The sequence below is a fragment of the Ambystoma mexicanum genome, chromosome 3p (genome assembly GCF_040938575.1).
Source record: "Ambystoma mexicanum isolate Mex_15411 chromosome 3p, UKY_AmexF1_1, whole genome shotgun sequence".
Classification (NCBI taxonomy): Eukaryota; Metazoa; Chordata; class Amphibia; order Caudata; family Ambystomatidae; genus Ambystoma; species Ambystoma mexicanum.
This window is the reverse complement of record NC_090925.1, coordinates 1,130,745,407-1,130,757,588: the sequence shown is the minus strand read 5'-3', so window position 1 is coordinate 1,130,757,588 and position 12,182 is coordinate 1,130,745,407. Positions and strand designations below refer to the sequence as shown.

General features: G+C 45.3%; 1 protein-coding gene across 2 annotated transcripts in view; it reads right to left on the bottom strand.

Annotated features, from left to right (window-relative positions):
- LOC138581301 (organic cation/carnitine transporter 2-like) overlaps positions 1-12,182 on the bottom strand; it is a 747,170-nt gene that overhangs the window by 390,154 nt on the left and 344,834 nt on the right. For both annotated transcript variants that reach the window (XM_069652516.1, XM_069652515.1), the window contains exon 5: positions 7,261-7,387. In XM_069652516.1, coding sequence (XP_069508617.1) covers positions 7,261-7,387 — 127 coding nt within the window. The remainder of the gene's footprint in view (positions 1-7,260; positions 7,388-12,182) is intronic.

Here is a 12,182-nt window from a genome sequence, read left to right as displayed (position 1 = left end):
TTGTGTATCATTTTTATACTAATTGATGTATACGTTGTTATATGGCTTTTTTTTTACAATTTCTATTTTTGAACTACGTGTAATATCTTTGTGGAATATCTTTTGCTTTTATTAATTGTATAATAAAATTGAGTTTAACTTTGTAAGAAACTGACACCAATGGAAAAAGCTATTATTTGTTTCAAAGCTCATTCATGAGGGATGTAAGGATACTAGTGGTGACATTTACCTATGGCCCTCCTTTGGTTTATTTAATACATACATTCCCACTTAGTAGGAAGTGCACTAACCCTTAGATGGTCTCAGCCATTGTGAGAATAGTGCGCCTGGTCCTAGCATGAGCTCAGTGGAAAACTTTGAGGTCGAATTGACCCTTTGAAATAACAGGACGCTTCTCTTGGTACCGGATACTAAGGCGCCCCAGCAATGCCTCCCCGGCACTGTACTAGATTTGTTGGCATAACATCTTGCTCTTCGTATCACAAATCGCGGGCTGTTTGGATCCTCGCGCCACCCTTAACAATTGTTGCCTGCTCCATAGTTTCATATGCAAACCTATCATATGGCTAGCTTCCAACTGCAATTCCCTGCACCCCTTCTGCCGCGCATGTTCATTTTCTCATGCGCTAATATATTTTCTACAGTCTGAATCTTCTGGCCACACTTGGATGCTGTACGTGCATCATGTTGTTTGTAAGGTGTCGGAACTAAAGAGGGGAGAACGTCTTTGGTGTCAGATGGGATGGTAGATGTCAAGATGACAACCACGCCTCGTTACCATTTTGGTATGGAGGGGAGGCAGACCCCAAACCCAAGATCTGCATAGCATTTAGTGTCCTCTGGCACTTGCTGAAGTTTACTCAAGGCTTGTTGTGTCCTTTGTAAATAAATCAAGTACTGCATCCACGGCAGACACAGAGAAGTTGGTATTGCAATAAAATGACATTCATTTGGGATGAAAGGTACAGAAAAAAAGGCACTCATGCCCACCGATGTATGCTGCGAGTTGTTAGAAGAGAATTCAGCAGTTGTTAATAGGAACCCCCGATCATCTTGTGCAGCAGAAACAAAACATCTGAGGTACTATTCCAGTGTTTGGCTTACCCTTTCAGTCTGGTCATTGGATCCGGGTGGTAACGAGAGGCAAGATTTCTCTGTATACCCAAGGCCTTACAAATTTTGACCAAAACATAGAAGGTGTCAATGGTGACCATCATGACTGAACAGATTTCTGATATAGGAATGCCCATGATATAATCTATGGATATCTTTTTCCGGGCTTTGTAGAGGTTCCCCTGTGTGTCTTTGTCTTGGTGTTTTGGTCTGAGCACAGACTGCGCAGGTTTTCACTTACTCACTTCTCAAAGGAGCGTGGGACACCAGAATTGGTGCCCCAGCAGGTCTTGTGTGGTTGCTATTCCTCTATGCACTGCTACAGTAGTGTCATGCCAAAGGAAAACCAGTGTGTGGCATAATGCTAGAGGAGGAATGTATAGATGAGATTCCGGGAGTAGAATATCATCTTTCACGAATCCCCATCTTGTACAAAAGGCAAATTCTGATGGGGTCTGAACTGATCACTTTTTAGGAAGTTGTCCAGGGGCATGACAAAGTCAGTGGTTTGGGAACAACTTTTTCCTTCTAGCCTTGGCATCTGCAGAAATCTATCCCAATCGAGAGAGCACATCTGACCATGTTCCATATCCCAGGTTGATTGTCGCAACAGCGGGCAAGCCCAATGAAAAGACTGAAGCATTTGTAAGTTCCTATGATCGGTCCTCAGCTATGTTTCCCCTCAGCTCTCTGACTTCCTGAGCACCTAGGAGGAGATGGCGTCTCTCAGAACAAGGCAGTTTTATTGGCAGCAGTTCTTTTTCCAGGACGGAGTAATTTGTTTCAGAATGTGTGTAGTGTTTTGTTAAAAAAGGATGAGATGCTCCTCTTGATCTTCCGGAACTTGCTTGATCATGGATCCCATTGCCCTATCTGAAGTGTCTGTTTCCTACATAAAATATATGTGCACATTAGGCTGAATCAAACAGCCTTCTTCAGGGTCTGAAAAGCCCTCTTGGTTTGGCCATCCCAGAGAAATTTGTGGTCTTTCTTGGAGAGATTTATCAAGGGCAGTAATTTCTTCGAAAACATGGTATGAATTTATGGCCAGAGGTTGGCCAATCCTAGGAACTGTTGTACTTCCTTGGTGGTAGAAGGCGCTCTCCAGTCTATTAGCGCTTTGGTCTTTCTCAGGTACATAGCAATACCGTGGGCAGAGAGTATATATCCCAGATAGGTAATCAAAATGCCATCAAAAATGCATTTTTCAGGTGTGGCTCGCAGATGGTTCTACTCTAACCACCTCAGTTTCTCCAGGACTTGATGTTGATGTTCTTCAGGGGTGCTGGAAAAAACAGTATGTTATCCAGCTATGTAATTATTGAATGCAAGAGAAGGTCTGAAAATAGATGATCCATGAATGTTTGGAAGACTGCAGACGTGCTGGCAAGGCTAAACAGCATTAGACAATAACCATAATGGCCAAAGAGGTTTCTGAATGTGGTCTTCCATCCATCCCTTCTTTGATCCTTCTGAGATAATACGCACCCCAAATGTCCAACTTGGTGAACAATTGTGCTCCTCGGACTGCCTCTAAAATATCAAGGGTTAAGAGCAGAGTATACGTGTCCTTAAGTGAGATGTGGATCACTTCTCGGTAGTCCTTTCAAGATCTTAGTCCTGTCTATTCTATTCTATGGCCTTTGTAAAGCGCCAACGGCACAAGGGCATCTAAACGCTAATACTAGAGTTAGGAGAGAAACCAATTCTGTGAGGTCTCTAATCAAAGATGTAGGTTTTAAGTTTGTGTCTGAACTCAACGTCATTTAACTGACTTCAAGACATAGGGGAGAGAATTCCAGTGTTTACAGGCCTGCACTTGGAAAGATCAAAATATGGCCCTGGTTTGTTAAATTCATACAATGCAAAGGTCTTGTATTATCATAATTTGATACAGGAAACACACTATCAGAATTAGAGAGGAAAACATACAATTTACTCCTTTATACAAAAGGTAATAAACAATGTATTTGCGTCCATATTTAGATCTATGTCAGTTAAAACAATATATGTGATGAAATAAGTGCACCACAGTGTGATCATTGCTTAATAAAACAATACGTATTTCAATTGATCAGATTAAAAAACATAATTATTGCGCACAAAAATGTTTTTATAGCAATGGACATACAATATTTATAATTAAATTGATGGTCTTAACACTTCCTATTTTAAGTCTCAATCTGTCTATTTAGTGACTCATAATTATACAGCCTTTTAACTGAGGCTGTATTCGCAACCCAGCATGTTTAGGTCCTTTCAATATAATTTTTTGTAATAGGAACTTCTTCGGGGGATTTCTTTATCGCTGATCTTTTCACAACACACCCTCTTGGGTTCAGTGCAATTTGTGCCTATATTTGAAGCCTCTTTCAAGTGTTAATACTGGATTCATGTTCTTACATTTCTTAAATATCTTGCAGAATTCTCTTAATTTGGTTGTGACCTGCATCGTAAAAAAATAACACAAAAACAGCTCAAGTTAGATGCTGTTCTTGTTTTAGAATTTAATTATATTATTGACCTGAAATACATTCAAAGGCCTATCTTTTATGGATTCTTACCCATTACGTTAATGTTTAATAGGTGATCTGGACAAGTTCAATTTCTCCAATGTCTCTTTCCATGGAAACAAACATGATGTCCCTTGATAATTCTCACAATATTATTTAGTATTACAGATTCACTATGATGCTTAACTGAATATGTATTCCAATCTCACTTGTTAGCTATATATATGCTGACTAGTGAAGTTAGCCATCTACAGCGGTCTTATTACTAGACAAAGGAATTACTAGTTAGTGTCATTCATAATGTCAATAGAATCCATTTAGCCATTAAGATTATGCCAATAAATATTTTCCATTTGGTGCCGTTAGATGGATTTTTGTAAAAATAAAAAATGAGACACAGTTCTTGTTTGGATAACTTCATCTTATCTAAATGTTTGTCATTACTTAAGTTGATCCTAATAAGCCTCGACTACTTTAGTTCTTCACATTTGTGTTCAGCTGCCATAAAGCGACCTACCATAGGTGCTGTCAGGACACTATGCCTAATACAGCTCTTATGTTCATTGATGCAAGTTTTAATTTTCCGTTCAGATTTTCCAATGTAAATTTTCTGGCAGGGGCGCCATATCACATACTACCCATGTAGTATTGCAATTGGTGATACTTCTTTGTTGCCAGGTCTTAATTAAGCCTATGTCCACTTCCTCTGTTCTTGTAGTTTGTGCACAGCATCTGCATCCTCCGCAAGGTCTATATCCAACTCATACCCCATTGCTCTGTTAGAGTAGTTTGCTTCACTGGTTGTTCATCAATGTCATTGCGCGTTACTAGTTCTTTCAAATGTTTACTTCTTTGGCACACGCACCTTAGTTGTTGAATTGAATGTATACATTTTGACAATATGTGCCATTTTTTAGTTCGTATCCTATTGATTTGACAAAGGATTAAAAGTGCTGACATACATAATGTCAACACTACTTTCTTTCTACACACGATATTCAAGGAGGACCTCACGATTATTAGAGGCTTTTTTAGAGCTTTCTCTTTCTTTCAAATGAATGCTCGAAATGGGCACCTCTTTCTCAAATTCTATCTTGTTTCTACTATTGCACTTGAGATACAAAAATTGACCAAATGGCAAGTAGTTTCTTGTATGTTTTGGGGGAAAGCTGCCTTAGGAAAAAAAAGAGAGTTCTTATCCGTCTCTTTTTGAAAAGGTTTTACCTTCATTACCTTCTCTATATGGTTTGCACACATTTTGATATCCAAAAAGTTGATGCTGCTACTACTTTGGTTACCTGTGAATTTTAAATATGGCTTCTGATTATTCAACCAAGCAAACAATAATCTGAAATTCCCTGAATCTCCATGCCAGATCACAAGCACATCATCGATGTAGCGTTTCCAGAGTTTTAAATGATTTCTGAAACGATTGTCTTCTGCTGGGCTATTACTTCAATTCCAAACTTTCAACATATAAATGGGCAACCATGGGGGCAAATGCCGAATCCATTGCTCTGCTGTGAATTTAGTGTAAAAATGAGTTGTTGAACATAAAATAGTTTTCCGTTAAAGACATTCCAGCACCCTATAATGTAAATGAGTTAGGGGTAACTCCTCATTCTCCTTTACCTGACCAACAATTCTTCTACCATGTTAAAAGTAGCTTCTTGACGTATATTGGTATATAATGATATTATATCAAAACCAACTAGTAGTTCAGTATGACTATCAAAAGAGCGTCCTTCTATTAGATTTATGACATTGGTAGTGTGTTGGAAATATGATGGCATTTCGATTATATATGGTTTAAGAAAACAGGTCTACAAACTTAGCTAGACGTTCTAATATCAAACCAGTATTCGAAACGATAGGTCGCCGAGGATGTTTATCTGGTGTTTTATTAACCTTAGTTAAGGTGTACAATTTAGGTAGGCTGGAGTTGTGATGATGCAAAAATGAGCCTGGGATTGGTAACCCTAGGTCTCCTGGGGGCAACCAGACGTGGTCTCCCTCTCACTGTGCTTAGAGAGGCATCAGCTTCACCTCACAGATGATCCCCAACAAGGGTGAAACACGTGTATAGGGTTGCTGGTGGTACTCTCGTTCAGGTTGGAATTGCCATTGCATTTAGGTGCTGGACTGCCCCTGGGCAGGACAAAGACTGATATGCAAATGGATATTTCCCATCTGTGAAAGGCACAGTGAGAAAAAGCAGTGGCTGCCAACTCTCATGTGGTTAATAACCACTGAACAGGTTATCAAGCCTTGTTCTATCGAGAGAGGGGCGCCCGCTACCTTTGCAAACCGAGTTAGGGGTAACTCCTCATTCTCCTTTACCTGACCAACAATTCTTCTACCATGTTAAAAGTAGCTTCTTGACGTATATTGGTATATAATGATATTATATCAAAACCAACTAGTAGTTCAGTATGACTATCAAAAGAGCGTCCTTCTATTAGATTTATGACATTGGTAGTGTGTTGGAAATATGATGGCATTTCGATTATATATGGTTTAAGAAAACAGGTCTACAAACTTAGCTAGACGTTCTAATATCAAACCAGTATTCGAAACGATGGGTCGCCGAGGATGTTTATCTGGTGTTTTATTAACCTTAGTTAAGGTATACAATTTAGGTAGGCTGGGGTTGTGATGATGCAAAAATGAGCTTCCTTTTTGGTTAACCATTGGCGATTGTACGCCTTCTCTACTTTAGTTATCAATTGTTGTAACCTTTCAGTTGGATCTGTTTTAAGTTCCTTGTAAAAAGATACATCACTTAACTGGCAGTTGCATTCAGTTATATGTGCTTCCTTGTCTTGTAGTACCATAGCACCACCTTTATCTGCTCTTCTTAGAATTATTCTTTTATTGGATTTCAATGGTTCGTTTAAACCCAATTCTTAACAAGGCGAGTGTTGGAGCTGATCACAGGGTTTGAGGGGGCGAATAGAGATTTAATTTCCGTTTCAGTCTGTGGTATTTTTCTTTGGTCTGAAAAACAAGGATTGGCCTCAAAAACACAGAGGGTCGCACCAGTAGGATACATTCAAAGGGACAATGGGCTGAGGTTTATTGGACAACGCACTTGAGAAAAATGTGCCATTTAACATGGATCATTTGAGATCCATGAAAAACACAACATTGGGTGGGGGAGGTTGAAGGTGCAGAGAGACTGCTTAAAAGGCTTTTCTTGTTCACTCAGTATGTCTCAGTTTGGGGGATATTTCACTGCAATCCAGCTGGTGGGACATCTTAGTTAGGGCAGTATTTTACAGTCTGAGAGATGGGTGTCTTTGAGAAACTAAAATACCTTTGGATAAGAATAATTTTATAGAGAATGGGACATTTGTACATAAACAAAATATATCTTCCAACATCTATAAGCTAAAAAAGGATTTGCATTGTATCAAAGTGTTCGGAGATCAACCTTTAAAGTGACAGAATATTCTACAAGTTTGTAAATATATAATGCAGACACCTGCACAAAGTTCATACTAACACTGAAACAATTCACTTTGAAGGAAAATATTATGTAACAAGCTCCAAGAATTTTATCTGACATTCTTTCATAAACAAAGGCTCATGCAATAACCCGTTTGGATTAAAAACTGAAATTGGCCAAATGTACCTCTGTTGGGTCAAATATGGTAGCAGGAGCTAAAATACCATTTTGTTTTGCAGCCTTCCGTATTATGATTTCGGCCTCTTCAATCCTTCCCTGGGAGATTAGCCATCGTGGAGACTCAGGAATGATCCTGTAAAAACAAACAATCACTTGACTTATACTTTTTTGCCATTCTGGGTATACTCATATCATACAGAAGATGCAAACTGACTGAACATTTGGGAAGAGGCAATGGAAATGTGGCAAAAGTCTTCTTTAACAAAAAGTAATTAAAATGGTATCATAAAATAAGAGGTATGTGAAGTAAAAAGAGCAAATAACTTATGTCTGTATTTTTAGTTCAGATGAGAGGGATTATCCTCCTGAAGTGTTCTCATCTTATGAAAAAGATCCAGAAACACACTGGATCAATAGCTCTTTGACCAGCAACCACAGAGTGTCAGAGATACTCAAGTCAGACTATATTATACTCTAAAACAGGGATCTGGGACATTTGGCTCTATGACTTCAATGATCCTTCATCATGGACTATGCTGGCTAGGACTGATGGGAGCTGTAGTCACAAACATCTGCACAGACAAAGGTTGGACACCCGAGGCCTAAGTGATGTTGTTAGAGCTCGAATTGAAGCACAATGATTAAATGGCAATGTAGTTAAGGTGAAACCTTTCATCCATAGGTAAAGGGAAGATTCCATGGTATTATTTATTTTTTTAATTTGTTTTTATTGGTTTAACACAACAATGGAACAAGTTACTTACCTGTAACTGTTGTTCTCCAGCATGGGTCTGGCATGGATTCACATGCTCATGAATATTCCCCGTCGTCAGGCTGGGAATCCTCGGTAAAGAAAAAATCAGTATCAGTTTCGTTTCTTATCTGTCTTTCGTAGTAGTAACCAATCACTGATCTCTGCGTCATACTGACCACAGCCAATGACTGCCCTCTACCTAAGCCCCGCCTCTGGCAGCCATCTTCAGATTTGGTAGCACGTGAAATGGCAGTATGACCAAGTGAAGAGCCGCTGAGGGGTAGGCGGGAGGGTTCGCATGTGAATCCATGCCAGACCCATGCTGGAGAACAACAGTTACAGGTAAGTAACGTGTTCCTTCTCCAGGATGGGGTCTGGCATGGATTCACATGCTCATGAATAAAAGAATACATAGCAGTACACACATGCACAACCACAGGAGGTGGCAAAGGCTCAACATTAAGCATTACATCAAACTCAACATTAAGCAATTCTTACCTCCTCACCAGGCTCACCTTAGGCGAACAGGTTGCGCAGCACTGCTTGGCCGACCCTGGATTCCTCCCTGGAATCCCGATCGACGCAGTAGAATTTCGTGAAGGTGTGCGTCGACCTCCACGTAGCAGCCCTGCAGATGCCCAGCAAGGGCACACCAGATAGGAACGCCGTGGTAGCTGCGATCGCTCTGGTGGAATGGGCTCTCGGACGGCCAGGCAGCGGTCAGTTTGCCAACCGATGACAGTACATGATACAGCCAGAGAGCCATCTGGAAATGGAAGCCTTTGAGAGAGCCTTCCCCTGATTGACAGGTCCAAAGTTCACAAAGAGTTGTGACGTCTTCCGAAAACACTTAGTGCGGTCCACGTAGAACTTCAGCGCTCTAGCCACATCCAGCGAGTGCAAAGTCCTTTCAGCCGGCGACGAAGGCGACGGAAAGAAAACAGGCAACACCAAGGGTTTGTTGAGGTGGAAGTCCGACGGCACCTTGGGCATGAAGGAGGGGTGTGTCCTGAGCACTACCCTCGTGTCGTGAAAAGTCAAGTACGGGGCCTTGCAGGAAAAGGCCTGGATCTCTCCCACCTGTCGTGCGGTGGTGATGGCCACAAGAAACGCTGTTTTCCACGACAAGAACTTCAACGGAGCCGAGTGCAGAGGCTCGAACAGAGGTCCCATGAGCTTGGTCAGCCCCACGTTGAGCTCCTACGCCGGGGCCCGAGCCTTCACCGGCGGGAACGATCTGAACAGTCCCTTCATGAACTCTTTCACCAGACGATGAGACCACAAAGACGTCCGCCCCGTGGTTCTGGTGTATCGGGAGATCGCAGCAAGATGAATCTTGATGGACGCGTGCGCCAGTCCAGCCTTGGCCAGCGTCAGTAGGTATGGCAGTACCTGGGGAGCCGTAATCCGTAGAGGGTTAATCTTCTGTGCTTGGCACCAGACAGAGAACCTCTTCCATTTGTGTCCGTAGCATTTAAGAGTTGGGGACGCCCTGGCCTTTGCAAGAACCTCTCTGCAGTCGGCCGGTATGTCGTATCCACCAAACTGTAACGCTGCAGGAGCCAGGCCTGCAAGTTCAGCGACTTCGGGTCGTGATGGAGGATGGCGCCTCCTTCCCTGGAGAGAAGATCCACGTCCACTGGCAGCTTGATTGACGGGGACGCTGACAAGTCCAGAAGGTCCGGGAACCATATCTGCCTCGGCCATGCAGGTGCGACGAGGATCATCCTGCACCGTGACCTCTTGAGCTGGTTGATGAGCCTGATCAGCAGCGGCAATGGAGGGAACGCGTATAGAAACAGGCCCTCCCAGGGGAACGAGAAAGCATCGCCCATGCTCCTCGGCTGGGGAAACCTGCTGGCGAACCTCCGGCACTTGGAGTTCGTTGCCGTCGCAAACAGATCGATCTGGGGTGTGCCCCAACGTCAGAAGAGGCGGTCCACTAGATCCTGCCGTAGTTCCCACTCGTGGCACGAGCGCAGCTCTCTGCTGGGCGAGTCGGCGATGGTGTTTTTTATTCCTGCCAGGTGAAACGGCACCAGAAACATCCATTGGGTGACGGCGCAATGCCACAGATCCTGCGCCTCCTTGGACAGGGCTGGGGATCTGGTACCGCCCTGCTTCCTGATGTAGAACATGGTGGTGGTGTTGTCGGTTAAGATCCTCACCACCTTGCCCTTGAGGGACAGAAGAAAGGACCTGAGGGCCCAAAACACTGCACGGAGCTCCAGGACGTTGATATGGAGGGACTTCTCCGTCGGAAGCCAAAGGCCTCTCGCGTGCAGATTTTCGGTGTGCGCTCCCCACCCTTCGAGGGAGGCATCCGTGGTCACCGTTTCCTGGTGGCCGGGGGTCTGGAAGTCCATGCCCGCCGCCAGATGCGCGCGGGTGCCCCACCACCGGATCGCTCGTCGGAAACTCTCGTCGAGTGTGATCCTCTCCTCGAAGCTGCCCGTCGTCTGGATCCAGCGTGCGTCCAGGAACTCCGGCAACGGGCGCATCCGGAGCCTGCACAGGCGGATGAGATAAATGCAAGAAGACATCATTCCGAGGAGGGACTTGATGGACCTCACCCTGGCCGCGTCCACAACCAGCATCCGCTGCACCTTGCCCAGGATGGCCCTCGTCCTTTCCTCCGACGGAGAGGCCAGAAGCGACACTGTGTCGAGCTTCGCTCCCAGAAACAGAGCGTCTTGCGCGGGCACCAGGTGGGACTTGGCGTAGTTTATGGAGAATCCCAGGTCCGTGAGTAGTTGGACGGTCCTTGCCATGTGCTCCACGGCGAGCTCCTTCGTCTTCGCCCGGATGAGCCAGTCGTCCAGGTAAGGGTAGACGTGGATTCCCTCTAGGCGCAGCCGCGCCGCCACAGGTGCGAGGCACTTGGTGAACACCCTGGGTGCCGACCTCAATCCGAAGGGAAGGGCTCTGAACTGGTAGTGACGCCCTTGGACCACAAATCTGAGAAACTTTCGGTGTCCCTTTAGGATGGGAATATGGAAGTAGGCATCCTCCAAATCCAACGACGACAGGAAATCGCCCTCCTCCAGTTGACCCAGGACGTGTTGGAGGGTGACCATCCGGATCTTCTGTGCCTTGATGAATTTGTTCAGTCGTCGTAGATCCAGGATGGGACGCCATCCTCCCGTCTTCTTCTTCACGAGGAAGTATCTTGAGTAAACTCCGGAGCCCCAAAGCCTCTTTGGGACGAGCTCGATGGTGCCCTTCTTGAGCATCGCCTTTACCTCCAAGAGAAGTTGAAGGACGTGATGTTCTGTCCTGGCCACAGGGGAGACGCGCGGGCACCTCTTTAGAAACTCGAGCGCGTGACCCTGAGCTAGGGCGTCCACCACCCAACGGTCGGTGGAGATGGACTCCCACACGCTGACGAAGCTTGCCAGCCGGCCTCCCACCGGGGTGCTTCGGTGGGGGCCTGACCCCACGGCCGGAACAGTCCTGCTTCGATGAGGCTTTGCCGCCTTGTCCTCCTTGGCGACGACGGCGGGGTCTGCCTGACTTGCCTCGTCCCCTGTAAGCTTCCTGTGACGACGAACGTGCCGCTTGACGGTAGGTGGAAAATCCGCCGCTGGAACCTTTGGAGGCACCCTGTTTGCCTCCGCCGCTCCGAAAGGGCGGCCGCCGTTGCTGGAGAACCCCAAGAGCCCGGGCCGTCTCCGTGTCCGCCTTGATGGCTTGAAGGGAATCGTCCACTGTTTTCCCAAACAGGTTGTTTCCGTCGAACGGCATGTCCAAGACTCTGGTCTGCACGTCCTGACGGAAGTCAGTAGCCTTGAGCCATCCACGCCGCCTCAGGCACACGCCGTTGCCCAACTGGCAAAATACAGTGTCAGCGATGTCCGTCGCAATCGTAATGGCGTGGTCCAACGCCACCTCTCCTTCCTGCAAGATCTCTAGGGCTTCCGCCCTCTTGTCGTCTGGTAGGAAGTCCAGCAGGGGGGCCAGTTTGTACCACAACTCCCTGTCGTAGTGGGCTACGATAGCCAAGGCGTTGGCCGCCTTAATCGTCATCGCTGTCAACGAGATGACTCTGTGTCCCATCGTGTCTAACTTCTTTCCCTTGCCGTCCGGCGGGGAGGTTGACGTAGAGGCCGCGCCCCCCCGCTTTCTTCCTGGCCGCCGCGGAGACGACCGAGTCCGGGGTCGGCTGTACCCGAAG